Source organism: Taurulus bubalis, assembly GCF_910589615.1.
Source record: "Taurulus bubalis genome assembly, chromosome: 15".
Classification (NCBI taxonomy): domain Eukaryota; kingdom Metazoa; phylum Chordata; class Actinopteri; order Perciformes; family Cottidae; genus Taurulus; species Taurulus bubalis.
This window is the reverse complement of record NC_136603.1, coordinates 9956369-9970779: the sequence shown is the minus strand read 5'-3', so window position 1 is coordinate 9970779 and position 14411 is coordinate 9956369. Positions and strand designations below refer to the sequence as shown.

The 14411-nt window shown below is 38.1% G+C and overlaps 1 protein-coding gene across 1 annotated transcript in view; it reads right to left on the bottom strand.

Moving 5' to 3' along the window:
- cps1 (carbamoyl-phosphate synthase 1, mitochondrial) overlaps positions 1-14411 on the bottom strand; it is a gene marked incomplete at its 5' end in the record, with an annotated part of 52282 nt that overhangs the window by 14897 nt on the left and 22974 nt on the right. The window contains 8 exons of the mRNA XM_079231299.1: positions 2222-2299; positions 3233-3308; positions 5889-5956; positions 7930-8124; positions 11202-11383; positions 11503-11566; positions 11790-11855; positions 12841-12982. Of these exons, the coding sequence (XP_079087425.1) occupies positions 2222-2299; positions 3233-3308; positions 5889-5956; positions 7930-8124; positions 11202-11383; positions 11503-11566; positions 11790-11855; positions 12841-12982 (871 nt within the window). The remainder of the gene's footprint in view (positions 1-2221; positions 2300-3232; positions 3309-5888; positions 5957-7929; positions 8125-11201; positions 11384-11502; positions 11567-11789; positions 11856-12840; positions 12983-14411) is intronic.

The window sequence follows — 14411 nt, the reverse complement described above, 5'->3', positions numbered from 1 at the left end:
ATGGCACGGTGCAAAATAGTATACTAAAATGCAGTGTCACTGTCAACACATCGTGAGCCAGATAAAAAAAACTGAGTGTTGAGTTGAGCACTTAAATATAATAATGTAGTCATGGCAGAAAAAAAATTCTGCTCAGGACAAAGGATCTGTATATTTTGTAAGAAACAATGTACGCGGATATGCGTGTCAAAAGAATAACTTCCAACATTTCACCCACAGGAAAGGAGATTTGTATCACCAAGCAACTCTGCGCGCCTGTCTGTTAATGAACTGCCGTGTCATTAGCTCATTTAAACGGCTGCTAACCACAGCATTCATTAGCTCTTCAGATAGGGCCTGTAATTAATACGTATTATCTCTGACTCCACACACACACACACACACACACACACACACACACACACACACACACACAGTGAGAGAATAATCAGGCCTTTTTGGTATTCAATGAATGTACAGCTCGTTAATCTGATACAAAAGATAAAGAAGGGGCTCTATTCAGGGTAAGTAGAGAGAAAATCTACCATACAACTGGATTGCCCACGTTCCAAATAACACCCTTGAAATGACTCACAGCCTAAACAATAGAAAAACAAACGGGCCATTAAGGACAAGTACCTAGGTGGCTCTCGCAACTTACAATGCTCACAATTACCGGTATAGTTACATTTGTTTTCAAAACCCTCTTACTGTTAAGGGACTGATCATGTCAAATTTGAATGCATCAGTCTTTGAGGTCCCAAGTGTCCGAGGCGTCAAGTTCAAATCAAATTTTTTTAAATTTATTTTCCTGTATCCCCCTACACACATGAATTTATTTTGCTGATTATCTCTAGAAAAAGAGAAACAGAATGTGTAAATAAAGATACGCGTGTGCCTCTTTATACTGAGCAACCAGTGGATTTACATTTAACACTCAATACTATGTGTGAAAGAAGTACATGCAGATTTTTTTGAAGACCCCTCCAGACATGAGACGTTTGAATAGTGGGCTTAGAAATAAAGCCCAATATGTTTTTCCAAAAAAAAAAAAAAAAGAATATTACCGTGTTAAAAATTCACAGACTCCTACTCCACATTGAAAAATTGAGAATCTATTAATATGCAAATATTATTCATTTCAAAAGTTTAACTGCTGGCTACAAGACATCTCCTATTTCACTAAAAAAGGGCACACTTGGTGTTTGTGACCTGGAGGCTTTACGTTTCAACATCACACTTGTGTTAGATGCGTACTGGATCATGATTGGCTGCCGTTCTGGTTGTGACGTCACAAAATAATGCTTGTACATTCACGTTTTAACAGAGATTTAAGTTGGGTGTGGAAAAACATTACCCCATCAACATATTCATATAAATAGAACCTTCTAGTGTCTAGTACACATACTATACTGGATAATATTATGATATACTATAAATAATACTTTCTGAATTGTATGATATTACATTCTACTATGGAGTATTTGAAATGTTCTAAGAATTCTGTGGAGTAAATTAAGTTGACAATATGTATAGTGCATTTTAAATGGAGCAACACAGAGCAGAAGTATATATTTAAAATAAAGCCAAAGAAAATGACGAATCTGTGTTGCATGTCAATCAGATATGAAAACAGTTTGTTGAACAAGAACAATTTCAATATACCCTAAACTGATATTAAATAAATAAATATATATATATATATATAGTATCACCACTTTCCTTGCATTTTGGCTTTAATGTATTCCATTCTCCAAATCCGATATGTCTGTGCTGTAAGGTCTATTCACCGAAGATGAATGAGATTATACCACTTTATTCATCTACTGGGCTCAATATCTGTCCTACCTCTCCGTTTAAACTGAAACATAATGGAGGACTGAAAAATGCCAGGCGACAGAGATAAATAGCAATAATACTGTTATAAATGAAAATATGGCCAAAAAAGGCGTCAATATGAATAAAAGCAGACTACAGATTTTTGTTTTCCAGGCTGCTACACACTGCAACCTTATTTTACATTATTTAGAAGATATACTCTCCTAACGAGTCATATTGTAAATAAAACTAAACTCCCTTTTTGAAATGATCTCCTGGCGCAGGCAGAAAATAATAAAACTGGCACATGTGGTAAATTGAACCTGCATTGGCAAGGCTTCTTCACATACACAGGATGGCAACACTGACATTAGGGAGACCCAAAAGCTCATGTAACTGGACAGAACAGTCAGTAATATCTCACCTTGCCATCTCTGGCGACAGCATCCACCTCGACCTCCCTGGCACCGCAGATGAACTTGGTGATGACCACGGGATGCTCCTGGAGGAAAGACAGCGGGATGGTTATTCTATCAATAATAAAAGGAAATAAAAAACTCTTAACAAGGGTATGCCTTCTGGGTGTATTGCAGTTAGTAAGATTTTAGTTTGACTGGATTTAAAATGAAGCCAAGACTGCAAGTACACTTTTAATTTGAGTGTGTTCACATTATTACAGAAACATATTTTCTGCTCAGCTTTAGCAACCAATTAATTTTAACAACATTTATTGTTTCAAACGTTTAAATGTTTTAATTGCCTTTAATTGTTTGTCAATCAGTGAAAGTGGCTGCAGCACAGGCCTGGCAAAGCAACTCCAGGGCAGGCACTTGTCCTGCAGGCACTTGCTGTGCTATTTATAAACCTAGATTGTTTGGTGTGAGTTGACTAGTTTTGGAAATATCAACCAATATCAATGTGGGGACATGCTCACGCAGATGCTAGCCTTCTCTCGAATATAATGGGACTAAATAGCACTGAGATTGTGGTGCTTAAATCACCACAAAAACACATTTGAAAGAACTTGTTGTGAGCAGTATCATGTAGGAGCAATGTAGATTGATAACAACCACTGACAGGTAAGAGGAAAAATATGTATCTTTTGATCTTGGGGTCAACTATCCCTTTAACAGGCTTGTGTTGGTGCTTTGCCTCTAGTCCCAGGCAGGGGCCCTTGGAGGGGTTGGGTCCCCCAAAGCCACCAGGGGGTTCAGTGAAGTAGAGACGCACACATTATACGATCCAACAGACACGACAGCTGGTAGCATCAGTTAATTGAAAGCTGAGGGAGAATCCAACACGAGAAAGAGAGCCTCAGAGTGCATGTGCGTGTGTGCGTGAGAGACAGAGAGCTATCCCTTCTCCTAAGAGCTAATGTCAAGAGGTCTCTCTCACATGTGTGGACATGCTCACGCAGAGTTAACGCTGCTCTCACCTGGGACACCTGAGTGGCCTCCTCCAAGAAGCGTTTCATCTCCTCTTCTCCATACACAACATTCATTGCAGAGCCACTGGTGAGATGCAAGCAGGAGAGAGAGTGGAAATAAGAGTGAGGGAGAGAAAACAATAGGCCACAGGAGAGGAAGAGAAGGAAGCAAACAGGAGAACATACAAGCTTCAAATTATCGTTCAAAACACTCATTATTTCTCCGTTGCATCACTATTACCATCGGGAACAAGGTCTAGAAGCAGTCAAATTAAGGAATGAGAGAGAGAGAGAAGGAGGAGAGAGAGAGAGAGAGAGAGAACAGCTATTTAGGTCGAAAAGCACTCCAGGCTCTTGAAAACGAGTTCAGAACTTAGTCATTAAAAAACAATAGATTCAGGCTAGTTTTGTTGTGGTTGTTGTTGTTTTTGATTTCAGACTGCTCGCTGGGCTTTCCTCCCGTTTGAAAAGGAGGAGGTGATAGAAACAGGAGAGAGAAAGGCCACAGGCTTGGGTCAGATCTTTATTCCTTAACTGTCTGTTGCTCAGAGGCTGACTTGTGTCCAACCCCTAAAATTAATGCTGATTGAAGATTCATTTTTCATTTACATTCATGCATATGCTTGGCTCCTCGATGCCACCTAGTTTCTATACGACTGTTCTCTGAATTTTCAAATAAATTTGATCATAACATATTTTTAGATATTGCTATTATGAAGATTAAAATAAAGTTTTTATGTTGGCCCAGTTGCTGATCCTTGACAAAAATGAGTTAGCACTCTATAAAAATATAATTATTAGACAGAAAACTGTTTTTTCTCTGTCCATCCCACTTATAGGATTTTAACAGTATTAGAGAAGGTGCTTGTGGAGTTGATGGTTGTGGTGATGGTATTAGTGTTAACGGAATATAACAAAGTTCATTTTGTTTACCTCAAAATGATCACATTTATATTTTCAGGCCAATGGACAGTGACAAGTCAGGACATTTGGAAATCCCTTGAGTTGAGAACAATAATTACTTTAAGTTCAAATAGACTGAGCAATTGTTTTATCTCTGTGGTCGGCAAACAAAGGGAAACATTTAAGAGTAATAGTTTGGTTTATGCTTGCATTGCTACAGCCATTTTTTAGAAAGTCATTTTTTGGTCTGTCTAAACACATTTGTTCACCACCAAATTCTGTTTCCAATTCAACCCCCTACACATACCGAAAACCTAAAAGATCCCCAGTGATAAGGAAAATTCAACAGGTACGATCATTCTAAAAAAAACGAGTCACTTGATGGAAGTGAGTGAGGCCGTTTCATGCTTGGGTTTATTGATAAGGTCAGATTGGAACATTTCTCGCAATTCCTCAGAAATACTGTGCATTTGAATTTCCCTTAGGACTTGTAAACAGTGAAGAAATGTGTCACTTTAAAAATATTTACGCTACGGATAGACATTTTGGAAACACGATTACTTATAAAGAAGTCACTTAGACAAAATGTCAAAACTAGAAACTCGTTTGAAAACTGTCCGATTGCTTGTGCATATCATTCTACAGCCATAAATAGCAGTGTCGGCAGTTCACAGCAAAAATACTTCATATGATATACAAATAATTTTAGTGAACCAAAAGGCATGATAGATTAAAGTATGCAAATAAGATGTAGATCATAAGATTTGGCGTGCATATGTTTGAGTCATAATTACCAATACTTCAAACTTTGTTTTGGTGTGTGCGCATTTTATATTTTATGGTTACAAGAATATGAGAGCATGAATGTGCAAAGAGTGTTTGGTGTGAAAATGTGCGATTTTGTGCATATGTACCGAGGCTGAGAAGAACATTCAAAAACCATTAACAAGTATGTCAAGTGGGAAGAGTGAAAACGCTTTGGGGATGGGAGAGGATCAGAGGGAGTTCACCCTACGCTAATGCTGAGAGGAGAGGCTCATCTTTATAAACAACAGTCTTCAACAGAGGTCAATAAACAGTAGGGTGAGATATTTAAATTGCAAAAGATAACTAATATGTGTTACTAATAAACTCTATATTACCAATGGCATTATTCTTGCAACATTGAGATCAAGTGGGAGACTTAAATACCGGCAGCTATCATTTTGCTGAATTAAATTACTTTGAAATTTGGTTTAATGTGACCTAGTGCATGACACTTAGTGCGTATCAAAGCACAGACAGAATCAGTTTCAAAACAACTTTACGGCTTGTATGTAAAATAAAGTCCAAAACTCCTCTTAAACACAAGTTTCTGCTCAGTGCCAAAGCCCTTCTGAATACAGGGTCTCATCACGACATCTGCTGGACAACAGTGTCACTACAAGATTGAATGGGCTGTAATTGTAGTCAAGTTCATTAATAATCATAACTAAAATTGTATTTTACTCAGTTAGCAATACGTCTGTGAATTAGCTATTAAGAGTCAATTGATTGTTTTTCTTACATAACTCAGCCAACCAAACGTACACTGTTTTCTTCTGTGTATTTCTTAATACTCTGTATTGGCTAAAAATTGCATTTCATACCAAATTTGAATTGAAAGCTAAAATAAGGTCAGAGTCAGCCACTTCATTCCTGATTAGGAGCCTACTGATACATGTATGGTAGCCGAATCTACTGCAAATGCTAAGTATGCTGGCTGACATGTCTTTAAACCTACCTGAGAACATAAGAGGGGCGGAGCAGGCAGGGGTAGCCCACTTGGTTGGCGAAAGTAATGGCATCTTCCTGTTGAAGGGAGAGAAAAGCACAGCAGATGTCATCAGCCTTATTTGTCATTTGGATTTACTCAAATATAAATATGTCTAGGAAATGCATGACAAATATAGAAGACGTTCCAACTGTTTGAAATGTAATCACATTTGATTGAAGGCACAAATAATAATAAATAAAATAAATAACATCTAAAAAAAAGTAATAGTAAACAATCTCTTGTTCAACAGAAAAAAGTTATTCATGAAAAAACTAAAAGCATTTAGTAAAATAACAGGCTAGAAACAAATAAATAAAGACACCAATTTGGTTGATCTATGGCCTGGAAAGCTCCATCCCGTCCCATATTTAACCTGAGCTTTGTTTGGTTTTCCAATGTTTATGTAACTGTGTATTTATCATGAAGGAATTCATATAATGTTCGAACATTGTATGATTAGAGCCACTTGAGACTCAAAACAAAGAATCAATATCAAATCAAGGGTGTGTGTGTGTTGCTCTACAGCAAGTCCCATTTAAATTAAACCACACACAGTTTAAAGGCTTCAAGAATGAAAGGTGTACTCCCATGTCAGCCAAGAACAGGACTAATCAAAAGAGTAAAAGAGAGAGAAAAAGTGCTCCAATAACAGCCAGAAAGTGGGGCTTCAAGTCAACTCGCTTTAGATTTTCTTTTCTTCCATTCACTTCACATAAGGAATGAGAGAAGAAAGAGTACGAGCCGTGGAAGGAGTCTAGCAGTGAGAGAGACCTTCTTCTTCTTCTCATCATCATCATCATTTTCATCATCGCTCTTTCTCTCTCATCCATCTCGCAGGTCTAGCCCGTTTCTTGCGATCATTATCCACTGTTCATTCGCCAGGTGGGATACCATTAACAAACACAAAACAGCCTCCCAGAGAACAATCTCCCCACGGCTCTACTGGAGTTATTTCAGCCCAATAAAAAACAAACTGTTTCTTCAAGCTCGGCAGGGAAATAGAATATGTAGGTAGACTCTGGAGAGACACAGAACTTTATCTGTTTGTAACGGATAATCGCTCCTCAGTGGTAACTGAATACACTGGTAATTGAAGAGACATATTTCAGCTCTGACGGCTGACACAATTCAGTGCTCCACGTGTTCCACAGAGGGGCCTGCCAGTTGCTTCATTCTGATGCAGCCGACAGCTGGTTGAGAGGGCCAAACACAAGAAAAATGCTAGACAAGCCAGTACGTTGGGGGCACAGTGCCCTAATGCAGAAGAAAGTTCTACCAATAATCATGCAAGTTTGCCTATTGGGAAATGTGTGATGCTGTAGGGCTGTAGCTGAAGATAACAGTATGTGTGTTTAGTGTGGATGTGGAGTGGTTAAATATATGAATAAAAAGAATATAATAAACCAGAAAAACACAACTTTTATGCTCCAAAACATGCACCGAGAAACAGTGTTGGGAACACAAGATGTATTTGATAAAATCCAAACTTTAACATGTTGATGGCTTCGGGAGACGGTTTAGAACGATTGTATTCTTGGTGGTTCAATATACTGCGGATATATATTTAGTTTGACTGGAACTCCTTTGCATAACATGTGACAAAAACGTTTTTTTCTCTCTGTAAAATGCAAATATAGACTGAAAGTATCTTAATGTACTTAAATCGAAATTTTAAAATAAGAATGACCTACATGGTAATATCTTCCCATGTAGGGAAACCTCATTTGTCTGAGCTAACTTTCTCCAAACACCCTGAGCTTAACTCCTCTGCCAACTCTTGTTCTGGTGGAAACCCTGACACAGGGAAGTCATCCTTTTACAGGTTTTTTTTCGGTCAAAGTAACTGAACTCAGCTTACTGGAGTATTATCGTCGAACAAGACTATGACATACTATGATACTCACGTTTCTTGGACAGGAACAATTTCTTCTTTCTCAGCATATGGTCACAAGGCATATCACAATACAGCGTGCTACAATATGCTTTCCATTATTTATATATTTCTCACCAGGGAGCTGAGGGCCCTCCATGGGGCTTGGTTCACCCCGAGGTCATCGAGTATACTTGAGAAGACGGAGCGTTCCTCAGCTCGGTCAATCTGCATGGGGCTCGTCCCGAGAATCTTCACCCCATTGAGATGCAATGGTACAGCAAGGTTGTTGGGGATCTGGCCTCCGACTGACACAATGCTGCCAGAGACACCCTGGAGGGGAGAGGTGTGAGATAAAAAAAAGAGGATAAAACATTTTGTGGAATAGAAGAATAAGATGTGGAGGAACCGAAGGAGGATAAAAGGACAAGAGAAGCAAAGATACTCTGTCAAGTCTTGAACCTCTGAAGGCCCATCAGCCACAATTAACTGTGTAAAACTTGCGGCCGTTTCCAATTATTCTGGCCACTGATCACACAATATGAGACAAACGAAATATGTTGATCTTGGTCATTCTATGAGCTTAGTCATCACTAGGGACAGTGTGTGTGTGTGTGTGTGTGTGTGTGTGTGTGTGTGTGTGTGTGTGTGTGTGTGTTCCTTTAATAACAGCATGCAGCCCCTTTTCCTGTCTAGTTGATCCAGGGGGGATGCTGTTTCCATGGCAATGCCAGGTTGCATCTCTTCATTATTCATGGACCTGCTCTCCTGCTCGTGTCCAGGGTTTATCTCTATGCTCTAATGCCGTATTTATCACACGCATATACACAGAAAGCAAGAGGGGACTGTAGCTGTGAGAGATGGATTGATGGTAATGCTATCCCCCTGAACAAACAAACACTTAATCACACACTGACCCCGTCGTGACTTTAAGTGGATCACAATTCCTCTGCAAGGGAAAGTCACTGGATATAAGTACGCAAATACACAACACAACATAAACAAACGGATATCAACAAACATATACATAGAAAATATCAAGGGAAATAGCAGCTATTCATGCCCTTGAGCAGCTTTGGCCCATGCATACTAAGTTTATACTAGCTTTGGGCAAGAAGATGGGAATTCCATATACTTATAGGCATGATAACATATCAAGCATTGCCATGCATGTGAAATCCCCACTTAATTAAAAAAAATTTCAATATTCATCTTGGTAGGCTAATGCCAAGTTTCATATAACTAAAATTACAATCACTACAATTAGTAATTTTGTTAGAAATCTGTATTGTGATATGGATTCTTGTTAAATATGCAGGAGGCTGTGCCACAGTTTTTGTAAATAAATAAACCTCATAAAACAACCCAAAAACAACCCAAAAGCCTCACATTGATTTGGAATGACCACCTAAGAATATATGTATCCATAAAGCTATTCAGAGAGCACAATCATGTGTACTGAGAGTTACAGAGAGGTCAGCAAACCTTGAAAACCCATTACAAAAATATAATAATAATCACCTGAAACTACATAGACCTTAGCTCTTAGGTGAGCAGATATAAGTACTTAATAAGTGTCCCAATTAGGACTCATTCAGAGTTGTCCCAATTTCTGTGAGACAGAAAGTGAGAGGGGTTTTGTTTGGCTGCTTTTAATTTGCCAAGAACATCCTGGAGGGTAAGGTAGAAAAGAGATGCATGCTTAAACCAGTTTGAGTTTACATACACATTTATATATCAAGATTAATCAACATAAAGGGTTTTTTATTTAAATTATTTTACAAGCACTGTGGATGTTTACTCTGGGGAAACTCGATGATAAGTCACAGTCTGAAGTTTTATTTCTACATTTTATAGTAAATAATTACTCTTGAGCCGTATTTCAAAACAAGTCAGAAAGTTGTATGTGCATGCATGCTGTGAGTCTAGATCAGGGGTCGGCAACCTGCGGCTCCGGAGCTGCATGCGGCTCTTTAGCCCGTCTGTTGCGGCTCCCTGAGGCTTTGACAAAAAAAAGAAGAAAAAAAAAGAAGAAAAAAAAAGAAAGACAACTTTCTTTCTTTTTTGCCCAGTGGAAAAACTTTTAAAGAGAATTCCTCTTATCTTGGAGTTTTAGGTGATATTGTGTCACTGAAAATAAAAATAAATGTTTAAATATTTCTTTCACTAAAATGTGCATCACGTCGCTGTCAAGCCTCCGCCCCTGCAGCTGGCTACTCGTGATTCAGAGCCCCGCCCTCCCGCGCAGATGAGTGCAGAAGAGCGATTCCTCAACTGCTGCAGCAAACTGAGTAAAGTAGATATACTTTCAGGAAGTGGATCACGTCTCCAAACTCCACTACTGCTGCTGGTTCTGTGTCAGCTCATGAGACACTGAGGCGTCCGTTAGTAAAAACGGATCCGTCCTCCGTTTGCGGCGCTCTAGTGAGGAGGACGCTCAGTGTAAACGTAGCAAAAGATATGCGTTTAAAATGTAAAACTCACTGAAGAGGACAGGTATCAAACCTGCTAGCTTGCAGTTACAGGGTAAACACTCTACCACATGAGCCACAAATATAGATAGACCTGAAGGTCTGTATAGTTGTGTTTTTAATTAACCTTAATGTAGCTGACACATGACTATTTTTTGTTTGATAGTTATAAACAGGTAAAATAGCAATACAATGTAAAAAAATGTATTTATTCTTGTTCTATAATTTCATAAATACAACAAACTATAGTTTTTTGTATATATAATATGACTATATATAAAACTTCAGAAGCTGTGATATCAAATATTTTTTGCGGCTCCAGACAATTTTGTTTTGGTGGAAAAAGGTCAAAATGGCTCTTTGGATACAAAAGGTTGCTGACCCCTGGTCTAGACCCATCTATTTATTCGACAGAGATAATTGGCAAATATTGATTTTTTTTAATTTAAATTTGACTAGTGTTTCCTACGTCCGAATACATGATCGGTTTTGTTTATTATACATGCATTCTGTAATTGATCATTATACTACTCTGCCTAGGGGAGGTCTTACATTGATTTCAATGCAATATTTCAACCAGATTCCACTCAATACACATGAATATACAAGTCGTTTTTTTCGCACTGATATAACCTTTTGATAGATCGGAGACCTATCCAGAGTGCCCTGCAACTCTCCTAATGCATGCTGGGATAAGCCCAGCAACCCAGAACAGGACAATGTAAGTGGGTGTAGATCATTGAACATTGATAATATCAGGTGGTACAGCAATGGTAGTTGTAGTGTTGGGGTTTTCAGTGGAGAGTTAAATAGTTATATCACCTACCAATACAACATTATATTCTATGATAAAAAATATGAAGAGGCATATCGGTAATTTGTATATTTTGATTGAATTCTGTGAAGTTAGAAATGGCATGTTTGCATTTGTGTCCTAACCTCCTGTTCGGCGATGTCAAGGATGCGTTCCAGGGTTAACTCCTCAAAGTAAAGGCGGTCACATTCGTCAAAGTCGGTGCTGACCGTCTCAGGGTTGTGGTTCACCACCACCGTCTTCTTACCCATCTGTCTCAAAGCTCTGATGCTCGACACCGCACACCAGTCGAACTCAACACTGCTCCCTGTTGGATCAAACAGGCGACGAACAAATAAACAAACAAATAAACTGCATATTAATATGATCAGCTAAACTTGTAACTAACGGCATGAAAATGGTTGGAAAGCTTGTTGTTGAGCTCACCAATGTGATAGGGCCCACAACCAAGAACCATAATACCCTGGTCTTTAAAGTCCAGATCATTCTCCTGTTGGATTAGATGACAAAAACATGGTTCGCGATTCACTCTGGGGGACATCAATAATTCTATAGCAAAGCAAAAACACCCATTTTACAACTATTTTTACTAATAATTTTCATAACAAATGTATATGTTAGAATTGTTGTACAGCAAATTATATTTTCAATGAGACACATTTGGATTGTCTAAATAATGTACATCATAATGTCATCATATGTAGAGCCCATACCTGACCGTTATAGGTACAATACAGGTAGTTGGTCATGGCTGGATACTCTGCTGCCAAGGTGTCAATCTGAGGAGATAAAAGAAAGGTTCAAATGGGGAAAGAAAGAAGCTAATCACACCCCTACAATCATACAGTGATGATCAGGTTTACAGTAAATATTACTATCACATCCAAACTCAACATAGAAAGACCTCAATCAACCAAGACCCAAAACCTTCATGCTGTCAGGCCACAATGCTGCTTTGTAATGATCTGGAGACTGAGACCAAAGTTTAACGCTCTGAAAGGAGCAATTTCACATAATAAGTAGATTGATTTGCAATACTTTTGGTAAATATAACCACTAATTCTTCTATATATTCAGTTTAGTAAATGTTTAAATGCAGGACCATCACTTGTGATGTATATAGCCGTAGTGTTACAAAATATTCAAAATAAATAATATTTAAAGCAATAGTTTTGATGAATTGTGGATAAAAAAATAAAGAGATGAAATGATGCATATGTTATTATTTCAGGCCTAATTGTGTTAATATTATTTCCTCTGAGTTTTTCATGGTTTGACCCGTGAATCAAGAATTAACCGCTGACCAAAAGACTTTAATACTGTTTGAAGTGGAAAGACAGTCGATCGCTTTAACCTCTATGCCTCCTATGTATTTTCATAGTTCCCTCATTTACTTCTGTGGCAAAGGGAAACCGGTTTGTGTACATGTCTACGTATTGATCAGGCAGGGTGTGTTATCTCACTCTATCTGATGGATGAAAAATGCTAATTTGGTGTAATGGAGAGCTGTAGTGACTTTGTGTCAGTCGGGAAATTGGAAGGGTCTTTGTTAGCTCCTGGCCTCAGAAGCCCAGGTACATCTTATTTTACATGAACTCTGACATTCCATTCCTTTTTTTAGATTCATTGTATGTCAATGTTTCTTTATGGTAAAGCACTTTCTGCTGCATTTATTTATTGTATGAAAGCTGCTATACAAATAAAGTTCATTCTTATTGTCTAAACTACAGTGGAGGCTCTTAGAAGCAGCGCAGTGATGCTCACCTGTTTGACCCAGGGTCTGATGCTGTGAGTGAGCCTCAGCTTTCTGGCTTCTTTCTCACTCGAGCCCAGTATCTGACCGACCTGCCGGTCTGAGAAGCCGTGCTGCTTAGTCTTCAGCAGAAGCTCCTTGGGTACTGTGCAACTGTAGGAAAAGACAATAAATAATGGTTGTCATACAGCTGTTTTGCTAAATCCTTCAGAACCCCACACTTTAGGTATTTAAAACTTGATTAAGTTTAAAATTGATTAAATGGATTTTAAATGTATTAAGTGAATCATCCATTTCAATTGGGTTCAAATCAGAGGATTTTTTTAATGACTTTTTTAAAGTACTGAATTTGACTAGTTTAGGGTTCAGGATCACTTACAACATAACACTCCATTTCAACTGGAACAATAGGGCATTCACATGTTGTGCCATAACCAAATCTCCCTTTATGCCAGAAGAAAAGTACAAGATTTACTGGTTGATACATTCTCGTATCACACCGTCACCTGCAAAGTAGAAGTTTCCCGAGTCTGTCAATCATCCCACAAGCTTAAAAGTGTAATGCACGATACGCCTGACATGAATGGTAGTGGGGGAAAAGAAGTAGAGGTAGATGAAGAGAGACAGGTGAGTTTATTATTGAATATTTATGTCTAAGGCCCCCATCATATAGCCATGTATTTTCAAGTTCAGTGGACTAAGAGGGTCATTTCAGCAAGTGGGTCATGACTTGCTCGCCTACCCAGCGATGTGAACAGCACCACCTTAGAGTGATCAATAACACATCGACAGGCAAGGCACCGAGGGGCCATAGCATTGGGTTGCAAGGGCATCCATTTAAAACCCACTTCACCCAATCAATACAACTTTAATACCAGCTGTGAGGATGAACAGCTAACTGTTAGCAGAAATAAAGTTAGGTATTAAGTGGCATTTATTATTTTAACTTTATGAATTTATAAAAGTGATAATTTTACTTAAATTCAAACCATTTTGGACTTTCTGCTGCTCAATTACCTACTGGTTGTCCCTGCATCAAAATAAATAAATAAATATATATATATATATATATATATATATATATATATATATATATACACACACACACACACACATACATACATACATACACACAGAATATAATAGTTTACAAAATGATCAGACAGGGACAGTATGGCAGTCGATAGATAGATGAGCACAAGAGGACAGGGAAAAAGATTGGAGAATTAAAAAAATGTATTGTTATAATTACAGTATTTCTCTCTTTCTAATGCATTGTCATGTTTAATCTTCATGAAAATGAAGCCGTTATCAATTCAAATGTATGTGATGTAGCTTATTGCAGAGAAAGATTAAAAACCAGACAGGCCCGACAGAGAAATCACAATCAGGAATATCCAACCTGGAGTGACCTCTCAGGATTTCTTTGGATAAAATAAGAGAAACATTTCTACAATTATTTTCAAATCAGAGCTGCTCTTTCCATATCTGAAAAATCAGAAGACACTAATGTATTTCTCTATTTAACCTTTCCCTGATTACTAAACATACCTTATACTTTGCAACAATTTAATGTAAATGT